General features: G+C 45.6%; 1 protein-coding gene across 1 annotated transcript; it reads left to right on the top strand.

Moving 5' to 3' along the window:
- Nucleotides 1-273: 273 nt before the first annotated feature.
- On the top strand, nt 274-7,544 carry LOC119375916 (uncharacterized). The gene is made up of 2 exons (XM_037645940.2): nt 274-702; nt 7,175-7,544. The coding sequence occupies exons 1-2, from the start codon at nt 433-435 to the stop codon at nt 7,517-7,519; spliced, it is 615 nt and encodes a 204-aa protein (XP_037501868.1). The 5' UTR covers nt 274-432; the 3' UTR covers nt 7,520-7,544.
- The last annotated feature ends 4,059 nt before the right edge of the window (nt 7,545-11,603 follow it).

The following is an 11,603-nucleotide window of genomic DNA, read 5'->3' as shown; positions in this document are numbered from 1 at the left end:
CCGTGGTTGTTGCTTACTGATGAGTGCTGCTCTATCGAAGCTATTGTTCCTGAATGCTTATCGGTCAAGAACGGTAGGAACGTCAAAAGTGACGCAGGTGACAATTCAGTGGATGCCTACACTGACGACCTATAACATGTTTATTTTTCGTGACCTACGTCCACACCTATGTTTAGAAACATGCCTAAATATAATAAAGGTTACGTACTTAAAAACTGACAGTGAACAAAGACGTTCTACGTATATGCTGACTTTCGGTAGCTTTAATTTGGGCGCCCACAGTTAAATACCATCCTTTGCGCTTGAGCTCCCGCTTTTGCGTGATTACCATCCACTCACGAGCGCCAGGTACCGCGCCCCTCAGCTCGAACAGTGAATCGCTCTCAGTCTGCTGCGCGTGTGAGTTGTGCCAGTGAGAACGAATGCCCAGCGATGAGGCCGGGAGAAACTGCGAGTAGAGTCTACGCACTTACCGCATTTTTGATGCTTTTCAAACGAGTTCAGTCCGGTGAGAACGAGACACAGCTGATACAGCTGTTGATGGACGTTGATACTGGCGTGGACGATGCGATGGCCATTACGTTTGCCGGTACATCTCCGAACGTGTGTTTAAGGGCAATTACCGTAGTGGCTGGCAACACAAACCTGTCAAATGCCTACAACAACACCCTGAGGGTACTGAACCGGATAAACCGCACGGACGTAAGTACAAAGGAATAATTTTACGAATTCTCTTTTTGATACAGTTCACTTATAGAGGCCTACATGCGACTATTTATGAAATATTTGTAGGATGTAAGCCAAGTCTCAGCTAGCTGATTTAAAATCTGCAAGCACTACCATGCCGACTCAACGAAAAATTCGGCAGGACCCACGCGTTACGGGAATCGGTTTCATGCGAAGCAGTCAGCGAGTACTCCCACGCTGTACTTTATGGCTTTGAGCCAAGCGTTACGAGGTGGATCGACGTGTTTTTGTAAGTGTAGTAGCCATGTGGACATCGTGGGCTTACCAGGCACGTCGACAACACTGGCGTTTAAAGGGTAACTTATGGTGCGACGTAACGTCAGCCCTCACATTAGAGTACATGCGTCATTATTATCGAAACTAAGTGCACATTATGGTGCAGTCATGTGAATATCGCGCGTAACATTCGGTAATGTATTCCACCGGGGTCGAGCAATACTTCAATATAGCTTGCTGAATCATAGGAATACAAATGTAATGTTTATTAGACTGCTATAAAAGCGGAGCCAACACTGGAACCACAGATGTTAATCTGATATGACGCCTTTATCGTAGGAGTACATATGTAGTGTTTATTGCTTTCTTGTAAAATTAGATAGCCAGCACCACAAACACAATTGACGTTGCACCGATATTACGCCTACATAGGCTGTTTTTCCAAACCAGTTTATAGACTTAGCGTGGCTCTGTGGTACGATACCTGGGTTCTTGGATTCGGAAGAATGCTTGGGTTCCATTCCTACTGGGATCCTAATTCTTATTCTTTCCATTCGTCGCTCAACGCTGCCGATGACGGTTTTTCTTAACACTCGCTCGTTTAAATTACCAATGTCTGTTCTCGCCTCCTGGATACATATAAACTGTCAATCACCTGTGGCGCATACCCGTACACCGCGGCCCGTGGTAAAGGGGTGTGTGCCACACGTGTCTGGAGGAAAGGGTTTGACGAAGCACGCGAAATGATTTCAACGTATTCATGTCATGACCCAACAGTCATAGTCGTCAAATCATGTTACCCTCCTATGCCAATTTTGGTCTACACCAAATTAAGGAGGCGATCATGAGAGCACCGAGACATAGGCGGCTAGATAGATAGATAGACAGAAACGCTCCAAGTGCCAAACGTTCGCTAAGAAATGCTTCGCATTTAAAAACCGTCCGTCGGTCCGTCTGTCTGTCTCTGTCATTGACATAAGACGATCGCTGCAATAAACAAATGATGAAAAGGAAGTAACTTTTCACTCCGGTGCCTGGGTTTAAGCCTGGAACCTCATGCACCGAAGGCCAGTAGCTTAACCACTACGCTACGCATCCATGATTGCATGATAGGAACATATATGACCTACAAGAATGCGTTGCACGCACGCGTTGCAAAGTGAATGTGTAGCAAGATGACACCCCCTGTGAAGGCTTCGTTGAATTTCGAGATAGTGGAATCTGCAGGACTAGAGTAAAGCCGACAGGAAGAATTGTGCACATCACGAAAACTCCATTTTTGCGAAGTTTTCATGCCAAATGCGCATTTTAGTGCTCGCGGGATGCATGTGCCGTGGAACAGCGTTGCGGAAGCTTTCCCATGGCAGGCGCACGTTTGTTAGAGAGATGAAAGACGCCATGCCGATGCCGCCCGAAAGCGGCGTTCCAGGATCCGCCCCTACCTATACAATAAAAAGCAGCGCTTACGCATCACTTAGGCCCGTATTCAAGAATTAACTTTCGCGAAAAGTTGACTTTTGAAATTACAAAAAAGTACAAGTTTAAGAGAAGTTTGGGGAAAGTTTCAGAAACTGCACTTAAGGCTCACTTATGAAAGTACCACTTTTCTGGGAAAGTGAGGCTCCTGGGAACGAGGCTATAGAAGTTTTTACCCTTGTTTCATTAAATTAAGCACAAATAAATGACTCACTTTCGCGCATCTCTGAATGTAAATGTTCCAGTGGCCGTATTCTCAAACGATCGCAAAAGGCGACAATCGCAAACGTGTCGCCTTTGGTGCGCGCTGATTGGCTATTGAACAAAACAGGAAAAGTGAGGGCGCCATTTAGCATTTCCGTCGACGTATACGTGACGGTGCTCTAAGGCGCTCGTGACATGCCTGGAATGGACGAACGCACCTTATTCACCACCGGTTGGTGGTGAAGTCTAGCATTTCAGTGACATAGACGGTAGCTTCTAGTATTCAATCTTCGGTGGTTGTGCGCAGCATTTTTTACGCTGAAGCTTTCAGTTGTCCTTTGGGCCCAGCGGCGGCATTTCCAACATGCGTAGCACCGCTCGCTTGGAAAAGCGGTACCGCGACAGGATTTGCGCGTCGTTATACGCCTCTATGGGATTCTGCCGATCCCTGAGAACTGGGCGTAACGGCGCCGGGTAAGGATGTGCTTCATCCTGCGTAATTTCTTCCGCACGTCAAGCAAACTCGGCGTTGTCGGCGAGACTGCCGTAATAGTCGGCGATTTTTTTTGACGAGAAAACAACGAAAGTCGCCCTTAAGGTAGCCGCTAGCTGTACTTGACTTTCCGGCAGTTAAGTGCCGATTTAAGTTTACCTTAAGTACAAGGTTGCTCGTGAAACGCGTTAAGCGCCGATCGCTTACTTAAGTCATAAGTCTAGGGTAAGTTTCATTTGTGAATACGGGCCCTAGACTACTACCAAAGAAGATTCTGCGTGATATTTGTTTTTCGATAAGCATCGTGAAATTGATTCAGAAATCCACCTCAATTTTTACATCCCAAGCACTAATAGAATCACTGCGGCTTGGCATAACTGCAACATCTCTTTATTAATGCATGGCAGCATACTGCTATAGCTCTCTCCTGCGACAATTTGGAAACTTTTTACGGCACCCCCATAATAGTTTTACCAGATTTTTTTGTAAGATCGGCGTTGCGAGAGCCAGAACAGTATTACTATTTCCTACGCTTGTTTCATTCCAATATTCCTATAGTTGTTTGCATATGGCAAACATTTTATCACGCTTCTGCGCAAGTGTAGAGAAAAAAGACTCCAATAAAACAAGCAAAATCTAAAATGCAACGGTGTCAGCTGCAGTAAGACAGAAATAATTGGAGATCCATGACAGAAAACTTCAGCATAGAGGAGACGTATAAAATAGGTCGGTATGTATTCCTGAAGCAACGCATTATTGATCATAACCATACATTTTTAACATTGCCACTTTGGTATCTGTCGAAGTTCACCGTAATACGACACCTAAATGGCCAGCATAAAAACTTGACTTCAAAAGGTAGGCCGAGATTTAACAAGTTTCAGTGGGCAACGTTGAGAGGGCACGACCCTCTAATAACATATACACAGACAGCATTTAATTAGTCCCAAGTTCCTGCTTCATTAAAATAGTGTTTTGGTTCTGACCAAGACCTGTTGTACATGAAGCCGATTGCATTAAAACTCTTTGGAGCTAAGCTTGTTAGCAGTTACAGATTTTGTTGGCAGCGTTGTCGTGGACGAGAAACCTGGCGGCGGAACGAATGCGGAAGGTGCGCCGAGGGCCACATGCTTGCAAAATACGAATATGCCTCACCTAGACGAATGCGCTGAACCCGTGGTGCAAAACAAATGAAGAAAGATAACACTTTCTATGAAGGCTAGATTTAATTTCGTAGCAGTAAAAAAAAATCCCTCTGCAGAACAAGATGTAAAGCCGACTGGAAGGATGTACAGTACGGTCCACTGTTAAAGGGAACACTCCAATGAGCACCTTTCATTTTGCTGGCCCTCTAACAGCAAGTGGACAGGGAAACGTTGTCCATGCACTGCACGAGTTGGTCAAAAAGTGGCAGAACTGTCAACCACCAGTAGTTTTATGGAAATCTAAGCCACTATGGTTTTGCGAGAGAGCGAAATCCGAACGTGCCCTGCACGCAAGTGTTCCCTTCAACAGTGGACCCGTCTGCACATCAAGAAAATTCAACCTTCGCGAAATTTTGATGCCAAACACGTGTTTTGGTAGTCGCGGGATGCGCGTACCATGGGGCCGTTCGAGACGTTGACGAGTGCTGGAGAAAAGAAGAAAGAAGCCACGCCGATGCCGCCCGAAAAAAGCGTTTCAGGGATGGCCGCTACCTACAATAAAGGCTCGTTCACACCTGCGACTAGAACACGTCACGCGACTATTTGCGACTTGCGACCAAAAAGCGACTGAAGGCGACCGACGTTCACACCTGCGTGCTACTTATGCCCGTCGTCACACAGGAGCAGCTAGCGAGTGAGCCAAAGCAGTCGCTTTACGACCAAAGCGGCCATTTGCGACTAACTTGGTCGAGCGACCGGTGCTATTGGCCGCGAGATCGAGCGGAGTCGCCGCCTGGCGGCTACTGGCTGAAGCGCGCCTAATGTGGATTGCTCCCTGCGTCGTATGCTAGCCACGTCGTGTTTGCATGTGCGCGTACGTCCTGCACATTCTCAAAGGGCGGTTTGTTCTGTCATGTTAGCGCGATTTTAACTGCTCGTACGTATACCTAACATTGTGTACAAAAACAAATGGGCTTGCTCGGCTGCATGCGCATTGCAATAAGATCAGCGAGTGCGACTTTCGAGAGGGCTGTGTATTGCTGCCGTACCCTTCGTTCGCCAGAATCATTTCAGTGCTGATGCCGCTTTCTGGTTCAAGCACATCGTAAAGTGCGCTTGGCATAGTCCCAAACATGACGAGCATTAAATTGTGTGTGAATTCAGCGTTTTAGCGACTCCGTGGTAAACAAAAGCTAGGCTCATGCACTTTCGCGTTGTTGTTAGGTGTATAACTGCGGCACTATAGTTCATGATGAGCTTTAGTTGCGCTTAAGATGTCCTTTTATTTTACGGTCGTGGTCCCGCTACAGCGAAATATTTCTATCGAGTGAAGTTTGAGACTTCGGTACTCAAACTGTCCCTAAAAAAAGACAGACAATGGAATGACACGGCAGTGATAAAACGGTGTTGCCGCGCGCAATTTGAACTTGGGGCGAAATTTATGCAGAACCACCCGTGTTCTTAGCCAGATGGCGTGCCTTACATTTATGTAGTATAATTTCGCGCAAAACCTCATCCTTTTTTTTTTCACATTATCTTGAGCGTTTGTGTGGAGTTGTTATAAATTGATGGAGGCAGCGGACATTATTATTTTGAAAAAAAAAGACACTTATTCCACAAAATAACCGGACCTTTGTGGCATCACTGTCGTGCACGTAATCAATCGATGAAAGCTCTGTGCTAAACTCTTACCTGCGTATGAGCATTCGCGTGAACAGTGCTATTGAACTCATTGCACAGGAATATGGGCTGGTATACAAATGAACAAGAATAAACACCTAAGTAGTTCAGTCATGCTACTGCAGTGCGTAGTACACAGAACACAAGCTAAACACGTACGGAGAAAACAACAATATACTATAGTGCGTAAGCGCAGACTGTCATCCAGGGCGAGCCAACGTTACTAGGGGCGAGCATCCCTTTCATCTGCAGATTGCGCTTATCTCACTAGTAATAGGAACGTTGGATGATCTTCGTGCATCGATTCAACAATGAGGAGTGTATATATTACCAGTAAGCAGCAATCAACGCATTTTATTCGCCGACAATCGGCTCAAACTGCTCACAACGAAGCGCCGCTGTGTGCATTTGTATACGCGCCTCCGACCGCCTCTCTACACTAACACGGCGACGCTGCCGCCACCTATAGGTCGATCTCACGGCCGATAGTCGCAGGTGTGAATGAGCGTTAAAACTCAACGCTTATACGCGTCGCTTAGACAACTCCCAAAGGAGATTCTGCGTGGATTTTTTCCTTAGAGTGCCGCTCGTTAGGCCTTGCACTGCAAAATGGGGGGCGTGCGCGTGCCGCGCGTGCGCGCTCAGACGGACGCGGAGCTAGAGGTCTCCTATAGCCTGGCTCCATAAATAAGGAAAACATGCGCGCCCAGTGGAGCACGCATTTCTCCTTACTACGCGCTTCCCACACTCACTCCCTCCCCCCTTTCCCCCATCCTGCTCTTCCTGCTTACCATCACATGCAGGCACGCTGAAAACATTAATTGCTGGATTTTGCCTCCAAAAACAACAATACGATTATGAGAGACGCCGTAGTGGGAGGTTCCGGAAATTTCGAACAAGTTCTTTAAAGTGCATTTTCCACCATCGAAATGCGCCCGCCGAGGCCGCGGTTCGATCCCGTGACCGCCGGGTCAGCAGTCAAGCACCACAACAAGAACGCTGAGGAAGAAATTTACGTTATAAGAAAAAAAAAACACAAAGAAAAAGATTTAATTGTATTCACTTATTTTAATAAAACGCCACCAATATCACGTTACTCGATCGAGCGCTTGCGAAGTTACAATTCAGGGTTTCAAAATAACACGTCCGAACATAAAATAGGCTTCTTTTCGAAGTCTACACAATTGTCTACAAACACACTGTTACCTTCCAGGTTCCAGTCTACAAAGGCGCTGACCGTCCGATCGACGGATTCTGGGATTACGAGGCTGTGTACTTCGGTGAAGACAACTTCGGCAATGCAGGTGGCCTTTACGAGATGGGAAACAACAGCGCTGGAGACATACACCAATATGGCTACGTGAAAATGATTGAACTCATCAAAAACCATACGAACCAGCTAACACTGATGATGTTGGGTCCGTTGACAAACCTGGCCATAGCGCTTCTTGTGGAACCGAATATCACGAAGCAAGTCAGAGCTATTTACATCCTCGGCGGAAACATTCGCGGTATGTGTTTGGAATCAACATTTCTACTCAGCGTGACATTTTGTTGAATATGACGCTTTACTTGCCTGTAATGAAGAAAGAACCCCTCTACACAGGCCTATCCGAGGGGGCCGGGGGGGGGGGGGTTCAAACCCCTTCCTCCGAGATTTTACAATTTTGAATGTGTACTTATACAAACACATACAAGCACACGCACAGACATGCATAAAGGGGGTTCAAGCACTCTTTGTAGAAGTTCATGACGGCAGGGCTGAACAAAGGGACTTTGAAGTTGTATCCCGATACCGATACAAGATACTCGGGCATCAAGTATTTGAGATACAGATACAAGATACCACCGGAATAATCGTATCCGATACGATACTTCCCAACTGTATCTTAAGATACTTCGATACATTGGAAAGTTTGCTAGTATACATCTATATAATGAAGCAGCAGACACCTGCGTACAAAAATGCTTGCTTAAAACTTTCTTAACTGCAAACAACTTTGTTTAATTTTAATGAAATACCTGTTAGTATCCCAAAAGTTCTTTCTTGCTGAAAGTATATTCATTTTATTCCGAAACAACTTATTAGGATTGGGAGAGATAGAGAGATACTCTTAATTAGACAGCTGCTTAACATGACATGTCTTCATACGCTGTGTTGTCTGCGGTTTTTGCGTGTCACTTTTGAAACAGATGGGTTTCGCTGCTCTACTTGCTGACCAGCTAGCGGGTTGCCATCTACTTACAAGAACGTCCATAAGAAGCCTTCGCACTATGGTGCAAATACCGCTGTGCAGTCCTACCTTGTCCGTAAACCATTATTACCATTTTAGCGATACCGGATAACGCGTCAGCTGTACAGCAGCAACAATGCTGGTAGCGATATTTTTTTTTTTTTTGACGCATCGGGTGTACATAGACGACATAAAACTGCAGTGACTTTCCAAAATTTACTTATCTGCTGGCGTAAAGCGTTAGCTAGCGACATATTCACTAACGTGCATTCTTTTAACATTCCTTCTCAGAGAGAATTCTAGTGCCGCCCAGAAACGTCTTAGACGTATTGTTGTGACACAAAGCGTCGCAGGATACTACTGCTGTACACACTATTACCACTTATAGCTCAAATTACCTGGTGATGTGTAACGGTTAAAAGAAAAAACTTTGCAGAAACTTGGAAAATAGAACCGAATATATCTAGTGAAATCGCAAGGCGGTTTCGTAGCAAACAATCACAGTGAATAAGTACTATACAGGGTGTTTCACTCAACTAGAACCAGGGGCGTAGCCATAAATATTTTTCGGAGGGGGGGGGGCACCTCCTTGATCTGAAGGGGGGGTCGGGCAGGCAAATGTGATCGTGTGTCATTTGGAGCTCTGTATGCAATGGCAAAAAAAAAATCTCGGGGGGGGGGGGGGGGGGGGGGGGGACCGGTGTGTCTCTCCCTGGCTACGCCACTGACTAGAACATAATATTGAAAAAAGAAGGTTGTTAGCGGCAACGGAACGAAGCCAATGGCAAGTAGTTTAACGTCATGTGACACTAGTTACGATATTTTATTTTTATTTTGCGCCTAATTGGTTGATTAACTAAGTTCAATTATGTAAAATAATTTTAATATTCACTTTAGGACCAAGTCGACCAAGTGCGTTTTGTGACGTCGTAGTTGGCATTCCAAAACGATCGATCCAATTTCGTATGGTTATGTACATGCTGGGTGGCGATTTTTCCTGACTTTGAAAGGATTCCCGCGAAATATCAAATAAAACTACGCGACTGCGCTCATGCGCTACCGTACTGCAGCGCTCTCAGACAGTGCTTCGAGCGAAACAACCGGCGCGCTTGCCGCCATACTGACGCTTCTCGAGGACGATGGCGTTTTCTTGCCGTGTGCAGCCGTCAAAAATGCTGACGCACTGGGAAGCCGATGCCTAGAGACGCGGCCGCTCAGTTTCGCCGCTCTTCACGCGCCGGTTGTTCCGCTTCGAAGCACGTTTGAGAGTGCTGCAGTACGGTAGCGCACCATAGTGGTCACGTGGTTATGTTTCGCGGGCTTTCTTTAAAAGTGGGAACAAATCACCACGCCAAGCATGCACTGTTGCCACACACACACACACACACCACACACACACACACACACACACACACACACACACACACACACACACACACACACACACACACACACACACACACACACACACACACACACACACACCACACACACACACACACACACACACACACACACACCCACACACACACACACCACACACACACACACACACACACACAACACACACACACACACACACACACACCACACACACACACACACACACACACACACACACACACACACACACACACACACACACACACACACACACACACACACACAAGGATCGGTCGTTTTGGAATACGCTGTGCAATGATCAAAACGCACTTGGCCCTAAGAGTGAATATTAAAAATTTTGCAGAATTGATCTTAGTTAATCAACGAATTAAGCGTAATATAAAAATACCCTAACGAGAGCCACATGACGTCAAACCATGTGTCGTTGGCTTCATTCAGTTAAAGTTAATCACTTTTTTAATATGCGGTTACAGTTACGTGAAACACCCCGTATAAACACGACACAGGCGGCACGCCTAGGAGCTATGACAATTGAGTTTGATGCATCGTCAACCTAGATGTTAAGCTCAAAAACAGAAACAGAAAGCCTATGAAAATAGCTTGAAACGGCTCATGGGAACGCTCATGAGAAAAGCGGAGTTATTGGCATTATAATGCTTCTCGAATCCCCTTATCTTTAATATATGTTTACGTATATCTTCCATTATTATAAATCAAACTCGTTCACTATTTTACGATGTCGTAAGCATAACTTTTGTTACTGTATACTATACGTGCGCCCAGATTATTTTACCTTTGTCTTCAACATCACCTTAGCATAACAGCAAACTCAAATGAAACGTAGATATGTAAACAGTAGGACGGAGGCAGACAATTAGGAATAAGAATAAAGCAGAGAATGTATTTTAGCAGTAGGTTATAAAAGACCTATTGCATTAAACGGACGTGCAAAAACTATGCATGCAAACGGAGGACAGCAAGAAAAGCACTTGTGCTAACAATCAAACTATGACTAAAAGAACTCCTTGAATAATTTAGCAGGAAGAACAAAGATACAATACGCCAAGATATCTACTTTTAGGTAAATGCTTGTTCTATTTCATATAGCATCGGCACCGGTTGTGCGATAGTTGTTAGGGTCTTATTTGTGTATAAGTCAATCCTATCGTGTGTAAGTCAAACTTGCATCCGCGATACCTTTCATATCGCTGATGTATGAAACCCGCGAGACGCACCCCATTCTTGTATTCTTCGAACTTCGTAACGAAGCACCCCGCACGAGAAACGTTAACGACATTACAGTGGCGTCAGAATTCGCGCGAAAGACGCCGCACGCATTGGAGTATGCAGCGCAGTACAGTGGCTACGAGCAAGTGTCATGGCGCCGACACAACTTACCTGAAAGAAAATACCGAGAATAGGAAAGGTCTGATACGCGCAGATGTTCGCGCGCTTGTTTTTGTCGAGATGGTGCGAGCGCCACCACGTGACTCTGCTCCACCCATAGGGACGCGCACACCTCATCGCCTGCCCTCGCTGGAGGACTCTGGCGGAAAGATCAAAGAATCTCGCTGCATTCAGGTGGCTTAGTGGCAACAGTATATCAGCTTGAGAAGCGGAGTTCAGCCAGCGTTTACAGTTCCTTTATTTATCTCTATATAATGCAGACCTTCTGGGTCCAAGCAGGAGGCGGTGTTGCTATATAGCAGTATCCTGTATCTTAAGGTACATGCTACATTATTAAATGTATCGGAAATACAACACAGATACTCGTCTTTCGAGACGTATCGCGACACAGATACAAGATACCCAAAGAGTATCTAAGATAGTATTTAAGATACATGTATCTTCGATACTGCCCAGCACTCCATGGCGGCACCGGCTACTCCTCGCTTAGCAAAGGAAATATACAGTACTAAAAAAGTAAAAAGGGCAAAAAGTATGTCATACTGCCCAGCACTCAGATGTGTGTTTGCAGATCGTGGAACACACGATGTGCAAACA

This window comes from Rhipicephalus sanguineus, unplaced genomic scaffold, assembly GCF_013339695.2.
Source record: "Rhipicephalus sanguineus isolate Rsan-2018 unplaced genomic scaffold, BIME_Rsan_1.4 Seq1020, whole genome shotgun sequence".
NCBI lineage: Eukaryota > Metazoa > Arthropoda > Arachnida > Ixodida > Ixodidae > Rhipicephalus > Rhipicephalus sanguineus.
Note: the sequence above shows the minus strand (reverse complement) of the source record. Positions and strands in the feature narration are given on the sequence as shown.

Bases quoted from the DNA above. Each gene is read 5' to 3' on its own strand.
- LOC119375916 (XM_037645940.2), top strand. From the start codon at position 433: ATGAGGCCGGGAGAAACTGCGAGTAGAGTCTACGCACTTACCGCATTT. The intron at 703-7,174 runs GTAAGTACAAAG...GTTACCTTCCAG, and splicing joins ACCGGATAAACCGCACGGAC to GTTCCAGTCTACAAAGGCGC.